This window comes from Corvus kubaryi, unplaced genomic scaffold, assembly GCF_017639235.1.
Source record: "Corvus kubaryi isolate FWS band 111438036 unplaced genomic scaffold, C.kubaryi_AGA036_p1.0 37253, whole genome shotgun sequence".
In the NCBI taxonomy this organism is placed as follows: Eukaryota; Metazoa; Chordata; class Aves; order Passeriformes; family Corvidae; genus Corvus; species Corvus kubaryi.
The window spans coordinates 60,188-72,098 of record NW_024581075.1 but is presented as its reverse complement, the minus strand read 5'-3'; the positions used below and the strand labels follow the sequence as shown (position 1 = coordinate 72,098).

General features: G+C 57.8%; 1 protein-coding gene across 1 annotated transcript in view; it reads right to left on the bottom strand.

Annotated features, from left to right (window-relative positions):
• Positions 1-5,741: 5,741 nt before the first annotated feature.
• Positions 5,742-11,911, bottom strand: part of SLC48A1 (solute carrier family 48 member 1) — a 6,759-nt gene continuing 589 nt past the window's right edge. The window contains exons 2-3 of the mRNA XM_042023630.1: positions 8,215-8,382; positions 5,742-6,766 (exon numbers count right to left, since the gene is read on the bottom strand). Of these exons, the coding sequence (XP_041879564.1) occupies positions 6,630-6,766; positions 8,215-8,382 (305 nt within the window). The 3' untranslated portion in view covers positions 5,742-6,629. The remainder of the gene's footprint in view (positions 6,767-8,214; positions 8,383-11,911) is intronic.

The following is an 11,911-nucleotide window of genomic DNA, read 5'->3' as shown; positions in this document are numbered from 1 at the left end:
CATCCATCCATCCATCCATCCATCCATCCATCCATCTGTCCATCCCTTCATCCATCTATCCATCCATCCCTCCCTCCCTCCCTCCCCTGCCTCCATTCCCAACATCCCACATCACCCTCATCACCCTCACCCATCACCAAATCCCTGTCAAGTAAATCCAGCAGCTCCTGGATGGAAGGGGAAAGGGAAGGGGAAGGGGAAGGGGAAGGAGAAGGGGAAGGGCAGGACCTCTCTGCTCTCTGGGGCTGAGAATCCCCTGGGAGGGTGGGATTGGGGCCGGATCTGGGGCTCCAGCAGTGCTGCCGAGGGCTGGGGAGCTGCCACCAGCTCCAGCTGAGGCTCAGGCTGTGCCTGGCCTTTATTCCTTAATTAATTCTTTTTTTATTGTTTTCCTTTTAAAAGAAAATAAAATTGTATTGAATTTCGCCGAGAGAGCGGTTCTGGTCGGGGGAGGGGAGGTTTGGGATCGGGGCTGGGATCCCGGAGCAAAGGGAGGAACACAATGAGCTTTGAAGTGCAGGAAGGAGCAGCCCCACACCCCAAGGGGCTTTTGTCCCCACATTTGGAGGGTTTGCAGCTTCTCCCTCAAACATTTCAATTTGTTCTTTCAGTGAGTGTTTTTTCGGGAGGATGTTCATCCAAACTTCTCATGGAAAGGTCACGAGGCACCAAAGTGGTTTCAATAACTCCTCCAGCTCGCTGGGGGTTTTTCTGGTGCTGCTTTTGACACATCAGGGAAAATTTCAGGCCTTAAAGGAAAAAAACCAACTCAGCCAAGGCCAGCTCACTTGACTCAGGGAGAAGTCACCAGATGGGAGATTTGAATTCCCAATTCCCACCAATTCCCGGCCCCTCTGGACACGTCCCCTCCTGGTTTTCCCCCAGCCCCTCACATCCATCACCCCTCAGGAAGCTTTGGGGGGGTCTTCAGGGGAATCTCCTCCCAGGGGACAAGGGACAGGACAGCAGGAAACAGCCTCGAGTGGTGCCACCAAAGGTTTAGGTTGGATATGGGGAAAATTCCTCCTGGGAAAGGCTGTCCAGCCCAGGGCAGGGGAGGAGTCCCCATCCCTGGGGGGATTTAAAAGTGGAGGTGGCACTTGGGGACATGCTCGGGGTGGCCTTGGCAGTGCCAGGGAAGCGTTTGATGCCTTCAGCGGGTTTGGTTTTGTTTTGCTTTGTTTGGGTTTTTTTTTTTCTCCAAGCTCCTTTTCTTTGTTCCAGAGGACAAAAATAATCCCCGTTTCATCCCGCGTGAAAATAAAACCAAAAAAAAATGAGGATAACGCTGATAAATGGGGAACATGAAAGGGAGCCAGGAATAGCCGCTGCCCCTGGAGGCCGGGAAGCGCCTTGGGACCCGCAGGTTTTTCCAGTTACGGCGGCCTCGAGTGGAAACAGCTGCGGGGCGGCCAAAAACGCGGAGCATCCGCGCCGCGTGTGGTTGCCGTGGCAACCGCGGGGAATTTGGGGCGCGGGGATCGAGCTGGGAACGGGAACCTGCGGGGTGCTTTGATCCTGGGCTGATGGATGGCCCCAGGATCCTTTTTCCCAGCCCAGTGACCTCACGCTCCCGGAACGCGCCGGGATCCGTCAGAACTCAGAGATGTCGGCGAAACGCGGCCGCTCCGCGCTGCCCCTGCGGGGTCAGGGGGGGTTGAGAGGGTGCAGGGGGTCCCTGGGGGACTGGGAGCGATCCCAGTGTTTTCCCCAAGGATGGGGTCGGGATGAGCTGCGGGATGAGGCGAGGGAGGGAGCCCATGGATGCTGCCCCCCCCAGGCCAGGCCCATCCTGTTCCACTTAATTCCAACACGGAAAATTCCCCTTTTTCTTCCCCATCTGCTCCCATCTGGCCATCAAAGGGGTGAAGCACCAGGAGCGGGGTCTCACTGCCAGGAGCTGTCCTGAGTTCTCCCAGCACGGAGCTGGGAATGTTGGGAATGTCGGGATCAGCCCCGGATGGACGGATGGATGGAGGGATGGATGGACAGATGGAGGGATGGACAGACGGATGGATGGACGGATGGATGGCTGGAACCACATCCCAGGGAACGCTGAGTTATTTTTTGGGAGCAGCTCTGGGATGGATGGATGGATGGACAGATGGATGGATGGATGGATGGATGGATGGATGGATGGATGGATGGATGGAGGGATGGACAGACGGATGGATGGACGGACGGATGGCTGGAACCACATCCCAGGGAATGCTGAGTTATTTTTTGGGAGCAGCTCTGGGATCCCTCGGAGCTGACTCAGGTTCCTGCCTCTCTCCTGGGCCAAACTCAGAAAAGCCCCTGGAGCTGCAAACCACACCCAGAGCCACCACCCGCGGATGTCCCCAAGGCCTGGGTGTCCCCAGCCCCTCAGACCATCCAGGGTGGGGGTGTCTGGCAGGAGCCCCTCAGCTGCCCCGGAGGGAAGGACCCCGCTCTCCCAGAGCTCCCCCGATCCCGGAGCTGCCCCACCCCCTCCCAGCCCCGCAGCACATCTGGGACACCCCCGGAGCCTTCAAAGCCGTGTCTGGGGAGAGACGAAAGGCCCGGCTCAACTCCTGGCCGGAGATGAAAGGAAAACTCTCCCTCGGCGGCTGGAACGAGTTCCCGGTGCTTCGGAGCGGGGCTGCCGGGGCCCATTCCCTGCGCTGCCTTTCCAGAGGGATTCCGGGGCAGATTCCCGGGGTGGCCGTGGCCCGAGTGGGCTCCGGGCTCCCCACGGGGCTCCCGCGATGCTCCGTGGGTTGTGGGGGATGAGGGGCAAAGGGACGGGGAGGGAAAACTCCTTGAGGACGAGCCCGGGGCTGGGGAGCGGCTGCCGGGCGGATGCGAGCGACAGATTTTCCTCATTTCATCCCAGGAAATTCTATTCCGATTAAAAGGCGTTTGATCTCCACGGAGCAGGCGGGGGGGGGGGGGGGCGGGGTGGGGTTGGGTTTCTCTCCGATTGTTGGGCTTTATGGGGCTCATGGATCAGCTCAAAGCTCCCAGGATTTTGGGGCTGCAAAATGTGGAGTTGAATTTTGGGGTTTATGAAAAGGTGGAGGAGGAAGGGACGGAGCCACGAACACCCCGGGGTCCCCCCTCTCCCGGTTTTCCAAAAGGTTGATCCCTCTCCATCAGGGAAGGGGAACCCTCCAGCTCCACATCTTCTCCATTGTTAGGAATAAAAGGGTTTTTTCCAGGCTGGAGAAGGGAAACGTCCTGGTGTCGTGGGAGTTTGGGGTCCTCAGGGGGATCCCGGGGGTCTCATGGGATTTGGGGTTTCCTGAGGGCTGGAGGGGATGGATTTGGTTGGGGTTTATTGGCCTAAAAAAGGGGTAAAAGCCACTTAAAAGTGAGGCAGAGCCACCACAAGGGAAAGGCGGGAGGAGGGGGCTGCTATTTCCCTCTGGTCGTTATTCCAGCCCATTCCCGGCTTTCCAGCTCTTTTCCCCCATCCTTCTCTCCTGTTCCCAGTTGAGGAGGAAGAGGAGCATTGACCCTTCCATGGGAAGTGGCTCCAGCCCAGCTCCAGACTGCGAAGGAGCAGAGGGACCCCCCGATGACCCCTCAGCCGAGCTGTGCCTTGGCCCCCTCAGGCTCTCCACAAACCCCATCCCGAAGGCTCTTCCCAGATATCCTAGCCCAGGGATTTTCAGCCTCCTCGTTAAGCACCGGGCCCATATTGAACCGTTTTATTCCCTTGGTTGCTCTCCAAGCTGAGAATTGTCCTAAAAATAACCATTCCCAGTTCTGTGTGTGATGTTCGCCCCCCTCTCCCAGCCCTGGCTCCGTCCCAGCTCCCCCAGCTCCGGTGAGTTCATCCCGACACCAAAACTGCTCTGTTAGGGACCTTTAATCCCGCTGCCACTTCCTACCCAACCCCCTGGCTGGAGCACGGATTCCCTCGGGAACGGCGGCAGGACTGGGCTCGTGTCCGGGTGTCCGGCGCCCTCCCAGCTGGCCACAGCCCCTGGGAGTCAGGAGACTCCTCTGGGATTCCTGACTCCAGCCCCAAGCTCTTCCTCAGGGACTCTTCCTCACCATCTCCCTTGTCCCATCCTCTCTCTCCCTTCCAGACCCTCGGGATGCCATGAGTGAGGTGGAATTTGGGGGATTTTCTGCTTTTTCCCAGCCAGGGAACAAAGGGCAAATCCAGGCTGAGCCAGTGCTGTGTCCAGGCGGATCGAGGGAGCAGGGACACCATGGTGGCATCGCCGTGTCCTGGAAGGCTTGGGGCACACTCCCTGTCCCTGGCTGTGCCTGGCACATTCCCGCTTCCAGCCCCCGTTCCCAGGGAACGGCGCAGACTTCCAGAGGAAGGATGGGACCCGCTGTGGCTCCATCAGGATTCCCCTGGGAACAGGGACCCATGACCCTCCTGCAGGTCCCTCCAGGCCCGTCCCCAAGCTCAGCCTGTCCCCAAGGCCAGCAGCACCCCTGGGTCCCTCTGGAAGCCCCCCAGGACCCCTCCGCTGCAGCTCCCGGAGCTGAGGGACACCCCCAGAGCCACGCTGGGGACACCCAGCCGGGATTTGTGTCCCTGCACACGAGGACGGTGTCCCCAGCACCTCCCTCCCCCAGAGCCTCCTGGAGGGTCCCCCCAGCCCCACGAGGCTCATCCGGAGCCTTTGAGGCGCCGCTTCCGCCCTCGCCACATCTTGAGAGCAGATTGGGAAAATGCAAAAAATCTGTTGTTTTCCTTCGGGTGCCTTTGAATCCCTCCCCGGGCAGGAAAAGGGGGATCGGGGCCACCGCCGGACCCTCGGGAGGTGACGAGACCCCCCCCAGTGAGTCCCAGTGAGGTGCTGGTGACAGTGGGAGCCACGAGGGCTCTCCACGAGCCCAAATACCCCCTAAAATCCAGCAGAGGCTCCTCAGTTCCTGAAGATTCCTCACACTGTCCAGCGCCAGGGAGTAAGGAACGCTGCAAAGGGAAAACTGGGCAATTCCATGAAAAATGGGGCTGGGAAAGGCTGGTGCAGCTGGAGAACGGGGCAGGGTGGCTGGGACTTTGTGGGGCCTGTGGGGAGAGAAGGGGTCAGGGCGAGGGGACAGATTTGAGACTCCTGGGAAGTCTTTGGAGCCACTAGAACTTCTGTCCCGTCCTGTCCCAGTGCCAGGGAACGGGCAGGGAATTCCAGCCGGGAATTCCTTCCCTCGGAGCGAGACCTCACCCCAGGGCTGGGTCACTGTGGGGACTCGGGTCCCCCCTGCAGGGCCACGCTGAGCTCCTCGGTGGCCCCCGGGCACAGGGATGTCCCTGTTTTGGAGACGTCCCCGTTTTTGGGGTGTCCCAGGTGGTTTTGGGGTCTCGCTCGCGCCCCGGCCCCGGCCCGGGCTGTGCCACTGCCGCCCTCTGGCGGCTCCTGCGGGTCCTGCACCCGAGGGGTCCCGGGGTCCCCGCTGCGTCCCCTCCCCTGGATCCCATCTCACGGTCAGTGATGGGATTGGGATGGGGCTGGGAATGGGAACTGACTCAGGGCTGACCCCAAAGCCCCCCTGAAGCCCCCCTGCCCCTCGCCCGTTTCCAGGGAAAAGGGATGGAAACACCACCGCTTCCCCAAAAATTCTTTTGGGCCGAAATCCCCGAATCCCAAGGGATTTGCGAGGGGGAAAGCCACCTCAGAACCGCCTGTGGATGAGGAAGTGAGCAGCTGAACGCTCCCCATCACCCCAAAAAGCCAAAGGTGCCATTCCCACCCGTCCTTCCCAGCTCCCGCCGCGTCCCAGGATCCCAGGGAATTCCAGTGCAGCCAGGCTGGTGAGGGAGCGCTGTATTTGTGGTGGCACAGGGTGACAGCGAGGGTGGCACCGACCCCGGCACCCCCGAGGAGCGAACCAGGAGGAATCCATGTAAAAATAGAGGGAATATTTACACACAGGATCCTTTAAAAAGCCGGGATGTGGAGTGGAAACTCCAGGACTAGAACACGGCCCAGGGGCTGGGTTTAGGGACTCCAGCAGGTCACAGCCTCAGCCCAAAGGTGCTCCTCGATCCATGGGGTCACCTGAGGAGCCCCTGTCCCCTCCCCTCTCCTCCTGCTTCCACAAAAACTTTTCCCTATTTTTCCCCAGGAACCCTCTCCCTGAGGCTTGGGCAGGCCAGGCCTTGGCCCTGCACCCCTTTCCCCCAAGCACCCCTCTCCCCACACACCCGCTGCTGCAACTTCAAGCGTTAAATACGGCATTTATGGTTAAACATGGGATCCCATTCCTTTTTCAAACGACCCCGGAGAGCAGCCGGGAGCAGCATTCCCAGCCCTGCGAGCTTTGGGATGAGCTGCGCTCCTCCCCCAGACCTCGGGGGAGCCCAAACCCCAAAACCACGGAGAGGCAGGGCCCGGCTGGGAGCTCCCGGCAGGAGCACAGAGGTGACAAAGGAGCAGGGCGGTGACACAGGCGGGGACTGCCACCCCCGGGAGCTGCCCTGGGGCGGCACGGAGAGCTCTGAGCTCCGGGCACCGAGTCCTTCCCTTCCCTCCCCCCCCGGAACGAGCAGCGATGGGTGAGGAAAAGCCAGCAGGAAAAAGCCCCTGTGCGGACAGACAGACAAGACAGACAGACGGACGGACACCCCCGCGGCGCCGGGACCGGGGCTCCTGCTCCGTGTCTGCCTCTCCTCCCTGCTCCGCGCCTCTCCCAGGAGCTCAGAAGTCGCTGAGGATGCTGATGTCGGCGAACTCGGCGCGGTACCGGTGCGAGTAGAGGCTCAGCAGCAGCGCCCACTTGAGAGCCATGAAGCTCCACACGCACGACAGGTAGTAGCTCTTGGGGTCAGTCAGGGCTGGCAAAAAAAAAAACCCAAAAAAACAGGGATTCGGTGAAAATTCCAGCCCCTGGGAGCTCTGCACAGCCCCCGTGGGCAGCACGGCGCTGTATTCCCTGGAATTCCACTGGCATGGGATGATTTCCTCAGCTCTGCCACCCCCCCTAAACTCGGTTCAGGGATGGGATTTGCGGGAATTCTTGGATTTGGCTCAAGGAAACCACCCCGAGCTGCAGCTCGGTTCGCACCCCTCTCTCCCTCCTCTTCCAAAACTTCACATCGCAGGGAAAAAAGAGGGAAAAAACCAATTCCTCCTTCTAGAGATGCTTTTCTTGCTTGGTGGGATCAATATTTAACTTCCATAAATATTCACTGATCCCTTGTGCAGGTGGGACCAGCCCCGCTCGGGGAACGCCAGGAACAGCCTCTTTTGGGAGAAATCTGCCCATTTCCTCTTTGTTTATCCTAAAGCTGCCTCTTCCTTTGAAGCCAGGGGGGGCTGGCTCTGCTTTTTGAGGGCACCTCAGCGGTGCCACATCCCCCCTGTCAACGTTTGGGGTTGTTTTGTCACCAAATTTGAGGGACGCTTCCAGAACCAGGTGGGGAAAACAATCCCAGCTTGAGCTGCCTGGGGGAAGGTCACCAAAAATGGAGAGGATTGGTTTGAGGAACGCATAAAGCAGCATTTTCCTGGTAAATTCCAGTCATTCCGTGTCCCAGCCCTAAAATCATTCCCTTGTGCAGGGGTTCTACCTTGCCCCAGATTAGGACTTTCCCTAAAAAAACCCAATTTTCTCCCCAAACAGTTTTTCCTCCCGTCTCCAAGAAAGGAGGGGAAGGCAAATATTTGGTTTTCCTTTCATATCTGTATTTTTAAGGATTTCACACATGGATTTTCATCCCTTTGCACCAGGAAAACTCCACGGGGAGTTTCTTTAGGCTGAGCCAAGGGGTGTTTTTGGGGTTGTGACCCCACACAGCTTCTCCATCCCCCCCCCCCCCGGACAACCCCGTGGGGCTTCTCAACAAACAACAAACACAGAAAACCTCCAAGAAAACAACCCCCAAACGTTCTCCCTTTGGTCTGGGGCCAAGGAGATCGCGGGAGGGATTTGGAGCCGCTCCTTAGGGAACGTTCAGGGGTTTGGAGCAGGGAATGCTGAGTCAGCGCCGAGGCCTCGGGCTTGGAGCTGCTCCAGGAGGGATGGACTCGACCTTAAGTCATGGAAAGGAGGAAATTCCCAGGTTTTTTGGGGACTTTGTCATGGAAATGAGGCAATTCCAGGTTTTTTGGATGGCGGGGTGGCCTCGGGATGGCTCCTGTGGCAGCAATATCCCAGCAGGGCAGGGAAATTTGGTGACATCCCTGCAGCCCGGCCCCACACGAGGAGGTGGCAGGAGCACCCCCAGCCCTGCTCTGTCCCCTGAATCCCCTCCCAGTATTCCCAGTCCCTCCCAGTACTCACACTGGTGCTGGGTGATGGCCAGGGCCAGGAAGGCACAGAAGCCCAGCCCGGAGAGGGCGGAGAAGAGGATCCCGACGCAGAGGAAGAACCTCAGCCCTTTTAACCAGGTCCTCCAGTAATCCTGCAGGTACATCACATGCGTGATTAGGGCCCAGAGCGCCAGCACACCTGTCCAGGTGACAGCAGGGACATCAGAACGGCACCCATGGACAGGTAAAACACAGCCCAACCCCCCCAGAGCACCTGGGAGCTCCAGGGAACACCTGGCAACAGCAGGACACCCGTCCAGGTGACAGCAGGGACATCAGAACGGCCCCTCAGCCCCTCCTGCCCAACCCATCCCTGTGGCTGCCACGACCTGCTGCCCCTCAGCCCCCTGTGGCCACATTCCCTGCTCAGGACAGGCTGGATTCCCACCCTGGGACCCCCACCAGACGCTCCATGACCAATCCCCCGTGCTGGCAGGAGGGATTTGGGAGCAGGGCAGATGCCACGGCCACAACTGCAGAGTCATCGCTCCCCAAACGCTGCCCCAGGGTCTGGTGACAGAGCTGAGCCCTCAGCTTCCCCAAAATCCACCTCCCCCACTTCCTCATGCCCCGGGCTCCAGCGCTTCCAACCCACATTTCCGACTGAAATAGGGAACTTGGGGTTTTGAGTCAGCAAAAAGCTGCTCCCTGCTGAGCCGGCCCCGATGACTCAGCAGAATGGACCCAAATGCTGAGTCAAGGTTTGGTGTTCCCACCCCAAAATCGCCGCTGCCGCCCCGAGCTCTGGGTGGAGAGGGCAGCACCTGAGCCCCTCGAGTTCCCCTGACCCCGATCCAAGCCCCGGCCCAGCTCCCCAGGGGCAGCTCTGGGCCAAAACACCACCTCAAAAACTGAGGGCTTCAAACGACTTTTCCAGGGAAATGAAATAAAAGTTGTAACTTATTGAAAGCTTGGGGTGACTGACTGCAGGAGCTGCAGGTTTGCACCTCAGGGATTCCCCCCAGATCCCCTCCTCCTTCCCTAAAGCACTTTGTCCCTAAACCCTGAGCCACGGGACAAAACCCCGGAGCAGCAGCAGAGCCTGGACAGCTCCAGTCCCACCCTGGGTTAAAACAACACCCAAACGCCTCCATAAAAACACAAAAAAATCCCTGTGGATTCACCCCACACCCGAGGGCTGCAGTGGCCCTGGAGGAGGAGCTCCTCCATCAGACACAATCCACAAGGATTTCCCACAGGGAAGCTCCCTCTGAATCCAACCCCAATTATCCCAGGGACACAAAGCCCCAGGAACAGGAAACGACCCCAAAGAGCCCCACCTGAGGCAAGGAGAGAGGAGCTCACAGGTATCGGGACTAGATCAATTCCTGGTTAAAACACAAAACCCTCCCAGCGCCCCTGGGAGGAGCTGGAATAAATCCCAGAAGTTCAAAGCAGGCCTGGAAGCCGGGGCACAATTCCCCCTCCCCCCCGCCCCCCAACCAGCAGACCCAAATATTTGGATAATATCTGGGTTGTTTGAGCTCAAGGGAAACAAACTTTCCCTCTCTGCAAACATCCAAACAAAAACTGGGACAAACACCAGGTTTTGTCAGTCGCCTGCTCCTCCCCGAGGAGATCCTTCAATCCCAGGGAAAGCAGGGATGTTTGTTGGGAACGAGCTCAGCTCCACGTGCTCACGGCAGGGCCCTGTGTCCCACACGGAGATCCCGGGGAAAAACAACAAATCTGCAGCAGAGGCCAAAAAAAAAAATCCCCAAACAAACACAAAAAACCACGGAGTTATTCCGCAAGGAGCCCCCTGATTCCAGCACTCCTGCAAGGAGCATCCCGATTCCAGCTCCAAACGGGTGGTGATGGCAAAGGAAATGAGGGTAAAAATGAAAAATGACATTAAAAACTCCCCGCAAAGTCCCAGAAAATGGTGATCAATTCCAAGACATTTTTTTTCCCCGTGTGTTTACAAAGCCTTCAGTCCTTTTCCAGCTAAACAAGTCCCTTTTATCCACTCCAGCTGCAGCATCAGCTGGAATGAGCTGAAATCCCCACTCCAACAGGAGCCGGAGCTTTGCCAACTGAAATGTTGCCATTTCCATGTTTTCCAAACTTTGCGTCTCCTGGGGGATCCCAGGAGCCTCAGCTGGGTTTGGAATAGGTCAGAAACGGGGGGGTTTTCCTGCCAAAACTGCTGGGGATCCACACTGAAATATTTTAGGGAAACAGCTCCGGAACGAGAGGAACCTTTGGAATATTCTGGTGTTGCAGCTGACCCCGAGTTCAGCTTCCACTCCTTCCATTTCTCAGGTGTTCTTAAAACTCCAAGAGTCTCCAAAGCCCCCACGACTGGGTGGAAATGGAACAAAACCCCTGGGGAGAGCCAGGGAAGGACTTTCTGGGGTCTGGGATGGAGCTACAGCCCCCGCCGGGAGTTTCTGCCTCCAACAGGGCCACGGGGCCGGGCTGGGATTTGGGATGATCCCAAAAGTCCCAGGTCTGCACCACAGAGATCCTGGGGATTGGGGAGCTGCTCTTTCCAGGCAGCAGTGGGGGATTCTCACTCCCAAAGCCAACTGGAAGGACTGGAAAGGCTGCTCAGCACCTGGAATTCCATAATTACAGGGAACTGAGGGCTCCAGTCCCAGCCTCGGTTTCCCTCCGTGGAACTTTAACATTAGACTTGGGTTTAATAAAGTTTTGACTGTAAATAACAGAGAATGAGTGAAATTTAGTGCAGGCAGCACTGGAGGGCTGATTCCCAAGCAGGAAAGGTTCTCTGGGAGATAAGGGAAGGATCAACAAACTGATTGCAGAGACAAAGCTGGAGATTCCTCGGGATCAGGAGGAATTCTTCCAGCCAGGAAGTGTGTGGATAAACATCCCCAAACACAGATCCAAAGGCACAGCGGAGGCATTAAAAATGAGATAAACATGGACCAACAGGCAGAGCTTGGCTTAATCAGGGCACCTTAACGAGGATCTGCAAATTTCGCTGTCAAAATTCCACTGTCAGAATTCCTCCCTGAACACAAAACACAGCAGAAAAACCCTTCATGTGCTCTTTCTCCTGCGTTTCTGACCCCCCGGCTTTGTGCCACCCAGCAAAGCAAAGTGTGGGAATTCGCTGCTGAATCCCAGTTCCAGCTGGAATTAAAAGCTTTTTTTTGGAGGGAGAGGAAGCAGAGATGAGCCCAGTCCCGCACCTCATCCCTGGATGCTTTCTAAATTTTAACTTTTCTTTCTACTCTTCCTCCAGGAGTTCAACCAGGGAAGCCCTGGAGCTGCAGGACTCTGTCCTGCTCCGACCCAATCATTAACCCAGAGCCACAGACACCCGAATCTCCCAGATTTCTGGGCATATTATGGTACAGTTTTACCCCTGTGATCCAAATCCCTCTTCCAGAGCGGTCTGGCACAGCTGCTTCCAGCATTTGGGGAAATCAGGAGGATTTCTTTGCTTCCCTAAAAACCTCAGTCCCAGGAAAGGGGCTCCTCGGCCCCATTTCTGTCCTGACACCCCCACAGCCCTGACACCCCCCTGGGGAAGGGGCTCCTCGGCCCCATTTCTGTCCTGACACCCCCATAACCCTGACACCCCCCTCAAACCTCCCCTCAGCCCTGGGGAAGGGGCTCCTCGGCCCCACTGCTGCCCTGACACCCCCATAGCTCTGACACCCCTCTCAACCCCCCCTCAAACTTCCCCTCAGCCC